This window comes from Oncorhynchus tshawytscha, linkage group LG13 (genome assembly GCF_018296145.1).
Source record: "Oncorhynchus tshawytscha isolate Ot180627B linkage group LG13, Otsh_v2.0, whole genome shotgun sequence".
NCBI classification, from domain to species: domain Eukaryota; kingdom Metazoa; phylum Chordata; class Actinopteri; order Salmoniformes; family Salmonidae; genus Oncorhynchus; species Oncorhynchus tshawytscha.
Genome location: NC_056441.1, coordinates 62,063,769 through 62,079,875, shown reverse-complemented (window position 1 = coordinate 62,079,875; position 16,107 = coordinate 62,063,769). Strand labels below are relative to the sequence as shown.

The 16,107-nt window shown below is 43.5% G+C and overlaps 1 protein-coding gene across 1 annotated transcript in view; it reads right to left on the bottom strand.

Moving 5' to 3' along the window:
- LOC112265448 (FRAS1-related extracellular matrix protein 2-like) overlaps window positions 1-16,107 on the bottom strand; it is a 149,746-nt gene that overhangs the window by 21,346 nt on the left and 112,293 nt on the right. The window contains exons 9-18 of the mRNA XM_042296117.1: window positions 10,956-11,105; window positions 7,826-8,035; window positions 7,074-7,271; window positions 6,322-6,486; window positions 5,884-6,066; window positions 5,579-5,709; window positions 5,217-5,372; window positions 4,587-4,790; window positions 1,572-1,803; window positions 1,064-1,395 (exon numbers count right to left, since the gene is read on the bottom strand). Coding sequence (XP_042152051.1) covers window positions 1,064-1,395; window positions 1,572-1,803; window positions 4,587-4,790; window positions 5,217-5,372; window positions 5,579-5,709; window positions 5,884-6,066; window positions 6,322-6,486; window positions 7,074-7,271; window positions 7,826-8,035; window positions 10,956-11,105 — 1,961 coding nt within the window. The remainder of the gene's footprint in view (window positions 1-1,063; window positions 1,396-1,571; window positions 1,804-4,586; window positions 4,791-5,216; window positions 5,373-5,578; window positions 5,710-5,883; window positions 6,067-6,321; window positions 6,487-7,073; window positions 7,272-7,825; window positions 8,036-10,955; window positions 11,106-16,107) is intronic.

Here is a 16,107-nt window from a genome sequence, read left to right as displayed (position 1 = left end):
TTTTATACTGATAACAAGTTCAAACAGGTGCCATTAATACAGGTAATGAGTGGAGGACAGAGGAGCCTCTTAAAGAAGAAGTTACAGGTCTGTGAGAGCCAGACATCTTGCTTGTTTGTAGGTGACCAAATACTTATTTTCCACCATAATTTGCAAATAAATTAATTTAAAATCCTACAATGTGATTTTCTGGATTTTTGTTCTCATTTTGTCTGTCATAGTTGAAGTGTACCTATGATGAAAATTACAGGCCTCTCTCATCTTTTTAAGTGGGAGAACTTGCACAATTTGTGGCTGACTAAATACTTTTTTGCCCCACTGAAACAGAGATGTGGCTGTAAAGGATTCTGTTGGTGAATAGGAAAATTACAAGAACTGTTACAGGAAAGAACTGGAGGTCAAATACTGAGCAAGTAATTACAAGAACTGTTACAGGAAAGAACTGGAGGTCAAATACTGAGCAAGTAAATCTTGACATCTCTTCCCAAGAAATCATCACAACATCTCTTCCCAAGAAATAATCACAACATCTGTTCCCAAGAAATCATCACAACATCTCTTCCCAAGAAATCATCACAACATCTGTTCCCAAGAAATCATCACAACATCTCTTCTCAAGAAATCATCACGACACCACTTCCCAAGAAATCATCATGACACCACTTCCCAAGAAATCATCATGACACCACTTCCTAAGAAATCATCATGACACCACTTCCTAAGAAATCATGATGACACCACTTCCCAAGAAATCATCATGACACCACTTCCCAAGAAATCATCATGACACCACTTCCTAAGAAATCATCATGACACCACTTCCCAAGAAATCATCATGACACCACTTCCCAAGAAATCATCATGACACCACTTCCCAAGAAATCATCATGACCCCACTTCCTAAGAAATCATCATGACACCTCTCCCCCTACTTATTTTGCAATTGGTCAGGGGTCTGGTGAGACGGGGCAGCTCACCTGTCTGTCTGTTCTGATAGTGCCCCCACAGGCACTCACACACACACATACACACACACACACACACACACACACAGCTCTCTCACCTGTCCGTCTGTACCGATGGTCCCTCCACAGTCTGACAGTAGCTCAGACATGTCATAGTAACTAGTGAACTCCCATAGACAAGCCTCTAGGTTGAGGTTCCTGTAGAAGCGCAGTATGCTGGATCCCCTTAGGGGGGCGCTGTACTGGTAGGGAGAGGTCTCCCCGATCACCTCAGGGTTCTTGGTGGCGTCTGTAATGAAGCCGTGGCGGGTCTTGACCTCGGTGAAGTCCAGCAGGTTAGAACAGCGGTGGTTCCCCACACGAGTACCATCAGGACTCAACGTCAGCTCAAAGTTAGACAGAGGACGGGTGGAGACCACAGGGAGCATGCCTGGGAGAGGAGAGGAGAGAAGAGAGGGGAGACAAGGGGTTAGGAGAGAGAAAGGCAGGGGCGGGAGGTAGAGTGAAATAGAGAGTGAGAAAGAATGACAGAGAGAGAGAAAGAGTGTCAGAAATAGAAGAGAGAAAGAGAAATAGAGAGAAACAAGAAGTCTCTGTATTCCTCACCGTCTATGTGTGGCATGGTGACAGTGATCTTGATGAGGTTGGGGTGGTCTGGGTCCTCTGCTCCGGTGTAGCGTAGCTTGGCAGAGAAGGGCTCAGCGCCCACTGTACCCACCACACGAGGCTGGCACATACCATTCTCTATACTGATGGAGACTATGGAGCTGCTGAGTTCCAGGCCCTCGTCTCCGTTAGAGTTCACAGCCCGGCCTGCACACTGCACCCTAGAGCCAGCCTGGAGGGAGAGACACACAGCTCACATCAATACAGTCAACTGGATCATTCACTTAGTGGTGGTGGGCATCTCACATCAATACAGTCCTCTCAATCACATCAATACAGTCATCTCAATCACATCAATACAGTCATCTCAATCACATCAACACAGCCTTCTCAATCACATCAATACAGTCATCTCAATCACAACAATACAGTCATCTCAATCACATCAATACAGTCATCTCAATCACAACAATACAGTCATCTCAATCACAACAATACAGTCATCTCAATCACAACAATATAGTCATCGCAATCACAACAATACAGTCATCTCAATCACATCAATACAGCCTTCTCAATCACATCAATACAGTCAACTCAATCACATCAATACAGTCAACTCAATCACATTAATACAGTTAACTGGATCATTCACTTAGTAGTGGTGGGCATCTCACATCAATACAGTCATCTCAATCACATTAATACAGTCATCTCAATCACAATAATACAGTCATCTCAATCACATCAATACAGTCCTCTCAATCACATCAATACAGTCATCTCAATCACATTAATACAGTTAACTCAATCACATCAATACAGTCATCTCAATCACATTAATACAGTCATCTCAATCACATCAATACAGTCATCTCAATCACATCAATACAGTCATCTCAATCACAACAATACAGTCATCTCAATCACAACAATACAGTCATCTCAATCACAATCAATACAGTCATCTCAATCACAACAATACAGTCATCTCAATCACAACAATACAGTCATCTCAATCACAATCAATACAGTCATCTCAATCACAATAATACAGTCATCTCAAATCACAATAATACAGTCATCTCAATCACATCAACACAGTCAACTGGATCATTCACTTAGTAGTGGTGGGCATCTCACATCAATACAGTCATCTCAATCACATTAATACAGTTAACTCAATCACATCAATACAGTCATCTCAATCACATTAATACAGTTAACTCAATCACATCAATGCAGTCATCTCAATCACATCAATACAGTCATCTCAATCACATCAATGCAGTCATCTCAATCACATCAATGTCATCTCATCTCAATCACATCTCACAATAATCACAGTCATCTCAATCACATCAATACAGTCATCTCAATCACATCAATACAGTCCTCTCAATCACATCAACACAGCCTTCTCAATCACATCAATACAGTCATCTCAATCACAACAATACAGTCATCTCAATCACAACAATATAGTCATCGCAATCACAACAATACAGTCATCTCAATCACATCAATACAGCCTTCTCAATCACATCAATACAGTCAACTCAATCACATCAATACAGTCAACTCAATCACATTAATACAGTTAACTGGATCATTCACTTAGTGGTGGTGGGCATCTCACATCAATACAGTCATCTCAATCACAACAATACAGTCATCTCAATCACAACAATACAGTCATCTCAATCACAACAATACAGTCATCTCAATCACAACAATACAGTCATCTCAATCACATCAATACAGTCATCTCAATCACATCAATACAGTCATCTCAATCACATCAATACAGTCATCTCAATCACATCAATACAGTCATCTCAATCACACAATCACATCAACACAGTCAACTGGATCATTCACTTAGTAGTGGTGGGCATCTCACATCAATACAGTCATCTCAATCACATCAATACAGTCATCTCAATCACATTAATACAGTTAACTCAATCACATCAATACAGTCATCTCAATCACATCAATACAGTCATCTCAATCACATGAATACAGTCATCTCAATCACATGAATACAGTCATCTCAATCACAACAATACAGTCATCTCAATCACAACAATACAGTCATCTCAATCACAACAATACAGTCATCTCAATCACAATAATACAGTCATCTCAATCACAATAATACAGTCATCTCAATCACATCAACACAGTCAACTGGATCATTCACTTAGTAGTGGTGGGCATCTCACATCAATACAGTCATCTCAATCACAACAATACAGTCATCTCAATCACAACAATACAGTCATCTCAATCACAACAATACAGTCATCTCAATCACAACAATACAGTCATCTCAATCACAACAATACAGTCATCTCAATCACAATAATACAGTCATCTCAATCACAATAATACAGTCATCTCAATCACATCAACACAGTCAACTGGATCATTCACTTAGTAGTGGTGGGCATCTCACATCAATACAGTCATCTCAATCACATCAATACAGTCATCTCAATCACATTAATACAGTTAACTCAATCACATCAATGCAGTCATCTCAATCACATCAATACAGTCACCTCAATCACATCAATGCAGTCATCTCAATCACATCAATGCAGTCATCTCAATCACATCAATACAGTCATCTCAATCACATCAATACAGTCATCTCAATCACATCAATACAGTCATCTCAATCACATCAATACAGTCATCTCAATCACATTAATACAGTCATCTCAATCACAACAATACAGTCATCTCAATCACAACAATACAGTCATCTCAATCACAACAATACAGTCATCTCAATCACAACAATACAGTCATCTCAATCACAACAATACAGTCATCTCAATCACAACAATACAGTCATCTCAATCACAACAATACAGTCATCTCAATCACAATAATACAGTCCTCTCAATCACAACAATACAGTACTCTCAATCATTCACTTTAGGTCTTTTCTTTGACTGAGCCAGTCCAAATTCACACTCAGTTCACTGATAATGTGTTCTCTACCTGGAAATAGACAGAGTCCAAGGTGATGATCTTGGAGGAGGAGAAGAAGGTATCAAAGTCCACCTCTCTCATGGAGCTGGTGACCCCGTCCAGGCTGGTTGGAGCGCTGACCAACCATCGATAGCGTGTCAGCGTGTCATTGATGTGCTCGCTGATGCAGATGGAGCCAGTCTTGTCGTAGTCAGGGTACTTAGGGTTACAAGCCTGAGGGAGGGAGAGAGGGAGGAGGGAGTGAGGAGAGAATGAGGAGGGAGTGAGCGAGGGAGGGAGGAGAGAGGAGACAGTGTTTGAGAATGAGGCAAAATATACTGTAATATAGTCCAAGGGAAAATGTGCATTGTTCATCAACATCACTCACCTGTGCTTCAATATCAAATTAAATCCTAATTGAATCCTAATTGACATATTCCTAAACCAAAGAAACAACTTTGTTTTTAAAGTAAATTAAGACCAGACAGTGAATGGAATGATGCCTTGGCCTTCATCCTAAAAGGTATCCTATTCCCTATATAGTGCACTTCCCCATGGGACTCTGGCCAAATGTAGTGCACTAAACTGAGAATAGGGTGCCATTTGGGACGAACCTCTGGACTGGGAGGTTAAAAGTCCCTGACAAACCATTCTCCGTACCGTGACACAGACGACGGGGTAGCCTGCCACCAAGGGGGTATTTCTGGCCCTGGAGGTGTCGTCATACTGCAGTAAGGAGAACACCTGGGGGACGGAGGGGAAGGTGACGTCCGCCATGCTGTTGGTCTCCTCTATGTAGATAATGGCCTTACTCATCTGAGGACAGACAGAACAAAAACAGATCAAACATAGAAGTGTTGTTAAAGGTAGTGATGTATCAGGGGCGACTAACGCAACTACTAAACTTCTCTCTTGTTCTTGTCCCTCAGCTATCCCTCAGCTGCAATATTCTCCGTTCATCCTGCTACTTGTGTCAACGTCATATTGCTGAGTCTATGTGATGTTATTGTTCCAGTCCTCACCTGCGTTTCAGCCACCATGTTCTCATCAGGTTTCAGGTGGACAGTGAAGGCTTCTCTCATCTCTCTAACTCCATCATACAAGATCTCCACCTCGATGTAGTGCTCTGTGTCACCCTCCTTGAACTCAATGTCTGGGGTAAACAACAACAACACGGCTCTAAGTTAGAGAGGAAACATCTAAACACTGCAGATACTGAGTTACCTTATCAAGAGGATTATTTCCATAGGGTCAGGATCCCAATCAGATGACCCTGTCAGGAAAAACTCATGGCCGTATTGATGTGAGAGGTTGTGACATTTCTCACCTTCAGATACAGGATGGTAGTCCTCTCCGGAGGTGGCTGATCCGTCCTTGGTGTGGACGCGGACCACAGACACCTTGGAGGTGTCTCCTACCCTCAGCACTGGGATCTTCACCATGGACACCTGGCCTGCCCCGCTAGGCTCACTCACGCTGAATTTAGTCTCCCCAAACTTGATGATGGCCTCTGGGGATAACATGGATGGGAGTCACAGAGTCAGACATGGAGCAGTGTGAACTCAGCAATGTTACAAACAGACACACAGAGTAGAATGAGTTGAAGAGACACACCCCAAAACAAATGAACAAGATGCAGACTAGCAGATTATGAACTTGAGAAAATAAGGGAAGTAATGCAATAAGTATCCGGGACTATTATAGAGTGTGCAACTTTTATTTTCTACAGATGAAATGATTACATCTATGAGCCAGTCAGTCTTACTATCTGCCTCGTCCTTGATCTTGACCAGAGTCTCATTCTGTTTCCCGATGGACGCTCCGAACGGAGACTCACTGCGGGGCGACCCCAACACCAGCCTCAGCTCCTCCTCCTCCTCATGCTCCGTGTCATCAACCAAGGACAGAACACACGGCTTCTCCACCTCCCCTGGAAAGAGAGGGAAGGGATAGAGATGGAGATGGGAGGAAAAAGAGAGAGAGAGAGAGAGAGAGAGAGAGAGAGAGAGAGATTGAGAGAGATTAGCAAAAAGGGGTAACCAGTTGTTGAAAAAAACGATACCCTTTTGGCCTACGAGGTGTTCCTTGTGTCAGTGTGTTACCAGTTTTTTGACAGTGTTCTACAGAATAGTTTTCAGTGTTACCTGTTTTTTGACAGTGTTTTACAGAATAGTTTTCAGTGTTACCTGTTTTTTGACAGTGTTTTACAGAATAGTTTTCAGTGTTACCTGTTTTTTGACAGTGTTCTACAGAATAGTTTTCAGTGTTACCTGTTTTTTGACAGTGTTTTACAGAATAGTTTTCAGTGTTACCTGTTTTTTGACAGTGTTTTACAGAATAGTTTTCAGTGTTACCTGTTTTTTTCCAGTGTTCTACGGAATAGTTTTCAGTGTTACCTGTTTTTTGACAGTGTTTTACAGAATAGTTTTCAGTGTTACCTGTTTTTTGACTGTTTTACACAATAGTTTTCAGTGTTACCTGTTTTTTGAGTGTTTTACAGAATAGTTTTCAGTGTACCTGGTAGGAAGGTGATGATGGAAGCGTCTGTGTTGGGTCGTTCGTTGAAGTCCATCATGACCTGAGCGGTGCCCTGTCTGGTGTAACAGCGGACCGTTGACCTGTAACTGATGTCTCCACTACGATACACCACGACTGAGATCTGACCGGAGTTCTCATGCCCCATGTACATGGCATCATGGAACTGCACCTTGGGCACTGTTAGAGGACAATCACATCAACAAATCATCTACGTTAGATCAAGTGCATAGAGAAACAGTGTTGATCATAACCATGACATAATGCTCATAACTGTCTACAGATGATCTTATAATGCACTATAAGCCTTTATAAAGGCTTTATAAATGCATTTATATGGACACTTACAGTAATGTAATACCAAAGATTTAATTGGCAGCATTGTTCAATCGTCTTTACTGGTGTTGGTATGTTTCGGAGATGCCCTGTTTTGTCAGAGCAAGGTATGATATGTTTCTCAACTTCTGAATGAAATGCCAGTGCCCGTTTTAATCTATATTTATAGTTCATTGATAATTAGACGCATTCTGACAAATCAGATATGTGGTGACTAAATCAGCTAGGTTCACTCACAGTCAGATACGTTGTGACTCGAACTGTGTCCCGAATGGCACCCTTTTCCCTATATAGTGCACTCATTTTGACTAGATGCTATGGGCCCTGGTTAAAAGTAGTGCACTACATAGGGAATAAGGTGGCATTTGGGACGCAGTATATCAGCACGATTCACTCACGGTCAGAGACGGAGTCGTTGATGAAGATGGTGGCCTTCCCCGGTTCTCCCAGGATGCCGTTCATGGGCATGCGGAGGATCAGCTCGAATGTCTCGGTCCCCTCCAGCACCGGCTGACCCAGGTCATCCAGGATGGTAACCCTGAATGTCTGCTGGCTGACCCCCGGGGCGAAGTCCAGGTTCCTGCTGATACCGACGTAGTCCACACCGGCTAGAGGAGAGGAGAAACAGTCAATACCCACTAGAGGAGAGAGAGGGACTGAGAACTCCTACTCTGAGACACTTGATACATATGGGCCTAGATCTCCTATGACTCTATCATTCACAGGAGTATCATCAGTAGAGGTGCGTTAGCTGAAAGGAAATACCACAACATGTTGATCAAATGTTGCTATCTCTCAACAGTACATACAGTGAGGGAAAAAAGTATTTGATCCCCTGCTGATTTTGTACGTTTGAAGTTGTCCTATCCCTTTAGCAGAAAAACACCCCCAAAGCATAATGTTTCCACCTTCATGTTTGACGGTGGGGATGGTGTTCTTGGGGTCATAGGCAGCAGTCCTCCTCCTCCAAACACGGGGAGTTGAGTTGATGCCAAAGAGTTCCATTTTGGTCTCATCTCAACACTTTCACCCAGTTGTCCTCTGAATCATTCAGATGTTCATTGGCAAACTTCAGACGGGCATGTATATGTGCTTTCTTGAGCAGGGGGACCTTGCGGGCACCTCAGGATTTCAGTCCTTCACTGCGTAGTGTGTTACCAATTGTTTTCTTGGTGACTATGGTCCCAGCTGCCTTGAGATCATTGACAAGATCCTCCCGTGTAGTTCTGGGCTGATTCCTCACCGTTCTCATGATCATTGCAACTCCACGAGGTGAGATCTTGCATGGAGCCCCAGGCCGAGGGAGATTGACAGTTCTTTTGTGTTTCTTCCATTTGCGAATAATCGCACCAACTGTTGTCACCTTCTCACCAAGCTGCTTGGCGATGGTCTTGTAGCCCATTCCAGCCTTGTGTAGGTCTACAATCTTGTCCCTGACATCCTTGGAGAGCTCTTTGGTCTTGGCCATGGTGGAGAGTTTGGAATCTGATTGATTGATTGCCTCTGTGGACAGGTGTCTTTTATACAGGTAACAAGCTGAGATTAGGAGATATCTCTCTAGGTCACCAGGAGGGTGTAAACATGTTCTTCATCCACTCAGAGCTATGAAGAGGCAGGGTGTTGATGGCATGGCCTTTACCCCCGACTGCTTCCAACCCTACAGTAGCTATGGATGTCTGACCCACAGACCCAACTATGTGTTTCTGAACCAGCTTTGTGTGTCCCTCTGCTTGGAACTGCTTTATAAAGCTACAGTATGTGTGTCTGCTTGGGATGGCAGTTTAGATATAAATAATATTTAGCTGAGGGCTGGAGAAGAGATAATTAAGAAGTGAGAGGGAAAGAGAGACAGTGGGGAGGGAGAGAGAAAGGGAGGAGTGAGAGAGGAGGGGAGGAGAGAGAGAGGAGTGAGGGGTTAGGAGGAGTGAGAGAGAGAGAGACAAAGAGAAAGAGAGAGAGGGAGGAAGATGAGTGTCACGGCAGATTTCCCCCTCTTCCTCTAAAGAGGTGAAACAAGGATCGGACCAATACGCAGCGTGGTAGGTGTCCATGGTTTTTTAATAAGAAAAACTCAACCTGAACACAAATACAATAAACGTGAACTAACTGAACCAGTCCCGTGTGGCACAAACACTGACACAGGAATCAATCACCCACAAAATACCCAAAGAATATGGCTGCCTAAATATGGTTCCCAATTAGAGACAACGATAGACAGCTGCCTCTAATTGAGAACCAATCTAGGCAACCATAGACATACAATTTACCTAGACAGGAAACAGCCCCATAAACATACAAACCCCAAGACTAGACAAAACACATAAAACCCCCATGTCACACCCTGACCTAACCAAAATAATAAAGAAAACAAAGATAATTAAGGTCAGGGCGTGACAATGAGGAGTGCTCGGGGCAGGAGATAAGAGGAAGGCTGCAGGCAGGGGGAAGGTTTTAGTTTCAGGAGATATATAGATACTCTCTTTATCCAGACTTATACACCAGTGTGTGAGGGATTCAGTCTACATTCCTCTGTCTTTACTCAATCCAGATTTATTCCCAACACTGTCCCTCCCAACCCTGTTCCTCCCAACTCTGTCCCTCCCAACCTTGTCCCTCCCAACTCTGTCCCTCCCAACTCTGTCCCTCCCAACTCTGTCCCTCCCAACCCTGTCCCTCCCAACCCTGTCCCTCCCAACCCTGTCCCTCCCAACTCTGTCCCTCCCAACTCTGTCCCTCCCAACCTTGTCCCTCCCAACCTTGTCTCTCCCAACTTTGTCCCTCCCAACCCTGTCCCTCCCAACCTTGTCCCACCCAACCTTGTCCCTCCCATCCCTGAAGGCCTACCCTCCTCTGCACCTTCCAACAACTACCAGACTGGGGTTAAATACCAAATGGCACCCTATCTGCTATGGGTCCTGGTCAATAGCTGGGGCTGAGCAGAGCACTGTTTACATTCCAGAGGTCATATAACATCCCAACACATCCAGCCTGCGTTGCTCTGGGCGTTCTCTCTGCTTCCACACCATCAGAGTGACAGACAGACAAACCCTGAGGAGGACTCTGGGCGTTCTCTCTGCTTCCACACCACCAGAGTGACAGACAGACAAACCCTGAGGAGGACTCTGGGCGTTCTCTCTGCTTCCACACCACCAGAGTGACAGACAGACAAACCCTGAGGAGGACTCTGGGCGTTCTCTCTGCTTCCACACCACCAGAGTGACAGACAGACAAACCCTGAGGAGGACTCTGGGCGTTCTCTCTGCTTCCACACCACCAGAGTGACAGACAGACAAACCCTGAGGAGGACTAAAGCATATTGTTCCACCTGGTTAACCTTCCCTAAGCTCTATATGACTCTTTAAACACAGTGGTAAAGCCAGTGTGCTGTAACACAAAGACAGTGTATTGTAGTACAGTTCCCTGTGTGAGAGCAGTGCGTTGTATTGTAGGGACAGGAACACTGACCTTCAGTAGACAGTGTGCTGTCATAGACATACAGTGTGTTGTGTTGTGTTGTATTGTATCTACCTTCAGCAGAGACAGGGTCTGTTTTCCTGGAGCGTACAGTGACCGTGGCTGTTTTAGAGAGGTCAGTGCCTGTCCTATACACCTTGACCTCCACATAACCATCACTCTCATCCACACGGTAGTCTGTGCCTCCGAAGTAGAATACTGGAGCTGTGGAGGAGAGGAAACAGGAAGATGTTATACATCAGGATCATGTTTCACTCAGTTTCGCAGCTGGATACCGTCTGATGTAATTATTGAGTTGAATTTGTAATAACCCACTTTCAACTACAATTGCTTCTGAGGACAGAACTAAATTACAACACAACACTAGTAATTTCTAGCCCTTAAATCACCTGAATTACAGTATAGTAGATTTGAGTGGATGTTATTCTGTAAGATGTACAGAATGTAAATGCAAAGACTCGAAGCCTGAAGGCATTACTCTATTTCTGTGTCTGGTTGAAAGCTCTATTTCTGTGTCTGGTTGAAAGCTCTATTTCTGTGTCTGGTTAAACGCTCTATTTCTGTGTCTGGTTGAAAGCTCTATTTCTGTGTCTGGTTGAAAGCTCTATTTCTGTGTCTGGTTGAAAGCTCTATTTCTGTGTCTGGTTGAAAGCTCTATTTCTGTGTCTGGTTGAAAGCTCTATTTCTGTGTCTGGTTAAAAGCTCTATTTCTGTGTCTGGTTGAAAGCTCTATTTCTGTGTCTGGTTAAAAGCTCTATTTCTGTGTCTGGTTGAAAGCTCTATTTCTGTGTCTGGTTGAAAGCTCTATTTCTGTGTCTGGTTGAAAGCTCTATTTCTGTGTCTGGTTGAAAGCTCTATTTCTGTGTCTGGTTAAAAGCTCTATTTCTGTGTCTGGTTAAAAGCTCTATTTCTGTGTCTGGTTGAAAGGAGCCGGTGCAGTGTAGTGGACTCTGGTAGAGGAGTGTGTTTGTGTGTGTGAATGTAAATCAAATCAAATCAAATCAAATTTATTTATATAGCCCTTCGTACATCAGCTGATATCTCAAAGTGCTGTACAGAAACCCAGCCTAAAACCCCAAACAGCAAGCAATGCAGGTGTAGAAGCACGGAGTTGAGGAGTTGGAGGAGTTGGAGGAGTTCAGGCCTGCCTGTCTGCAATTAGCACTTTCCTGAGCCCAGATTCCTCTAGAGTCAATCTCCCCCACACTGTTCTGTTCCTCTCACACGCTCTCACTTTCTCTCGCTTTCTCTATCTCTCTTTATCCCTCTCTCTCTCTCTTTATCCCTCTCTCTATCTCTCTTTATCCCTCTCTCTATCTCTCTTTATCCCTCTCTATCTCTCTTTATCCCTCTCTCTCTCTCTTTATCCCCCTCTCCCTCTCGGTACTTTGCGTGCTGTGAATAGGGCTGGTTCTTGGGAAGTTGCTGTCAACTAACATCACAGCTGACTCAAACAACCAGAAACACAGGAAGGGTGTTGATTGAGCGTAACGGCCCTCACAGTAAGAGCAGGACCCTGGGCTCATTTACTGTACGTTCTGGGAAAGTAAACAGCTTTGAGGTAAACTGGAGTGGCAGTTGTTGGCTCTGAATTATATGAGCGCTTTACTCATTTTTTTGTGTGTGAAAACGGACCAAATCAACCCTTTTCTCCAGACTACTGAACAGGATATAGGCTCGGTCCCAAATGGGACCATATTCCCTATACAGAACACTACGCAGGGAATAGGATGTCATTTCAGACACAGCCATGGTGAATACATTAATGAATTTAATGGTGGTGATATCGCCACAGGCATAAACCCTGTTTCCATGACGATGATGATCACACCTCGAGGCTGGTCTGGTGTTTCTCATCTCAAAGTGACACAGATAAATGGGAAGATAGGAGAGGAGGAAAGCAGAGAGAAGGAGGAGAAGAGGCTAATACTGGATGAAAAATACCTCTGCATAGAACTAATGTGTCCATCTGATAAAACAGTACTGTAGTAACAGTACTGTAGCAAATACTCATTTGATCTGATGCATTCATTTAATCTAAATAAACACTGTAAAAGGAAATGATACATGAACAGCTTTTCAACGCATGATTAAATAAGAGAGATATCTGTTACTGTATACTGTGTTCAAGCAAAACACCTGATATCTATTTTTATCAGACAGGCTGATATCTATGTTTAATAGACAGGCTAATATCTATGTTTATCAGACAGGCTGATATCTATGTTTAATAGACAGGCTAATATCTATGTTTATCAGACAGGCTGATATCTATGTTTAATAGACAGGCTAATATCTATGTTTATCAGACAGGTGTAAAATTATATCCCTTCTAACACCGTACTAAATCACACATAATCCTTGACTCAAAGAATACCATAACACTTTTCAACTATTTAAACAGAGTTGGATATCATCATTTCACAGTTTTAGCCAGTCAGACAAGCTGGGAAAACTGTTGCTTTAGACAAAGCCTGAGGATTTGTGGTTGAAGGCATTGTTGTCAGGTACAGTATGAAAGTGCCTTGAATTGGTAATAGGCTGACAGGGTGCACAAACAGGACAAATACACCTGTCCTCCTGTATCTAGGTCGAGAACAAACCGAGTGTGTTTGTGGAGAACAAACCAAGAAATGGCACCCTATCCCTTATATAGTGCACTACTTTTGAACAGAGCCCTGTCCAGGAGTGCACTATGTAGGGAATAGGGTCCCATTTGTGATGTAGACAAAGTGTGCGACAAGATCAAACCTAGATAAAGAGTGTGGGGAGTCAGGGTTTATGCAGCTGCCAGTGTCTTTCCCTACAGACAAACCAAACAGGGCAGGCTTTAGACTGGCTCAGCTCCATCTCTGCGCTAGTGGGGTAATCAGATCTGTGTGTGGAGTCCCAGACCTGCAGTTGTAGTAATCAGATAAGGTTGGTTTGTACAGCAGACAAACACCATCTTCAAAGAGGCACGGCCCATTAGGTGTAAGATAAAACCTGGCTCCAGGCCTGAGGGAGGACCCACCTAGACACAGCACCACCACACCCCAGGGCTTACCTTTCTCCTACCCAGACCCAGGCACACCTCTCTCTGGGTAGAGTTACCTGAGGTCAAGGCAGGTGGAGGTTTAAATAAGTAGCATCCTAAATGGGACACAAACAAGGCTCAAGCTGTAGCCAAAGACAGACTCCAGTGGTAGAAGATTGTTGCAGCCTTATTTCTCACCCAGGACAAAGAGGACTAAGTAAGTCATCTAAAATTACACAGATTTGGAAGAATAGGGTGTCATTTTTGAAGAACTAAATCTGTTCCCACCAGACAGTGAGGTGCCATTTATAATCTTGGGAAAACAAACCATTGTTTAATAGGAAGTATAATAATATCCTTGAATTTTACAGAGTGAACTTTGTAGTGTAAAGTAACCTCTGAACATGAGATCAGAATACAAACGACATGCAGTAAAGCATTGGTGTTAATGACTGTATGTGTGTGATGACAAGTGACACACACACACACACACACAATAGCTGCGACAATAAACCAAAAATTGTCAACATGGACCACACCGATCACTTATTGTAGGCATTTTGCTGATATCGTTCATTATGATAAGTAGCCTATACCAGAGAAATGTGAAGTTTGAAATGAAATACGTTTGCTAATATGGGTGATTGTTAATGGGACAATTGATGCCTACAAGCATCACACTAAAGGATCATTTTAAAATACTGTGGTGCATATTTTTGTTATTAATGTTTATCGTTATCGCATCATTTCAGGCAATTTATCACAATGTGGATTTTTGTCCATATAGCCCAGCTTTAACAAACACGTGCACACACACACACACGCATACACACACACACACACACACATTCCTCCATTGACACCTCCTTAAAGGGACTCTTGTACTCCTCCAATTACACAAGCTGCTTGATCAGTGTTGAACTTTAGATGGCAGTCCCACAGCGCTGAATGCCTTATCTAACAGAGGCAGCATGGTTACTGCTACTCTGCCTTCTGTAGAACACTAATCCCAGTTCTCTAATAGCAGCAGCTGCATATCAAACATAAAGTCATCTAAAGTTATACTGGATAATTCAATGACCTACTATAACGACACTGAGCAAAAATATAAACACAACATGCAACAATTTCAAAGATTTTACAGAGTTACAGTTCATATAAGGAAATCAGTCCATTTAAATAAAATATAGGTCCTAATCTATATATTTCACATGACTGGGAATACAGATATACATCTGTTGGTCACAGATACCTGAAAAAAAATCTAGGGGCGTCGATCAGACAACCTGTCACTATCTGGTGTGACCACCATTTGCCTCATGGAGCGCAACACATCTCCTTCGCATAGAGTTGATCAGGCTGTTGATTGTGGCTTGTGGAATGTTGTCCCACTCCTCTTCAATGGCTGTGTGAAGTTGCTGGATATTGGTCGGAACTGGAACCCGCTGTCGTATACGTCGGCCCAGAGCATCCCAAACATGCTCAATGGGTGACATGTCTGCTGAGTATGCAGGCCATGGAAGAACTGGGACATTTTCAGCTTCCAGGAATTGTGTACAGATCCATGTGACACGGGACCGTGTATTATCATGCTGAAACATGAGGTGATGGTGGCGGATGAATGGCAAAACAATGGGCCTCAGAATCTCGTCACATTCAATTTGCCATCGACAAAATGCAATTGTGTTCATTGTCCGTAGCTTATGCCAGCTCATACCAATGTTGACATCAGCAAACCGCTCGCACACACAATGTCATACGTCTACCAACGTCTACCATCTGCCTGGTACAGTTGAAATCGAGATTCATCCGTGAAGAGCACACTTCTCCAGCGTGCCAGTGGCCATCGAAGGTGAGCATTTGCCCACTGAAGTCTGGTACGATGCCGAACTGCAGTCAGGTGTCCGGGTGGCTGGTCTCAGACGATCCCACAGTTGAAGAAGCCCTGATGTGGAGGTCCTGGGCTGGCGTAGTTACAATTGTTCTGCGGTTGTACGGCCGGTTGGACGTAATGCCAAATTCTCTATAACAACTTTGGAGGCGGCTTATGGTAGCGAATTTATTATTAAATTCTCTGGCAACAGCTCTGGTGGACATTCCTGGAGTCAGGATTTGCACGCTCCCTCAAAACTTGAGACATCTGTGGCATTGTGCTGTGTGACAAAACTGCACATTTTAGAGTGGCCTTTT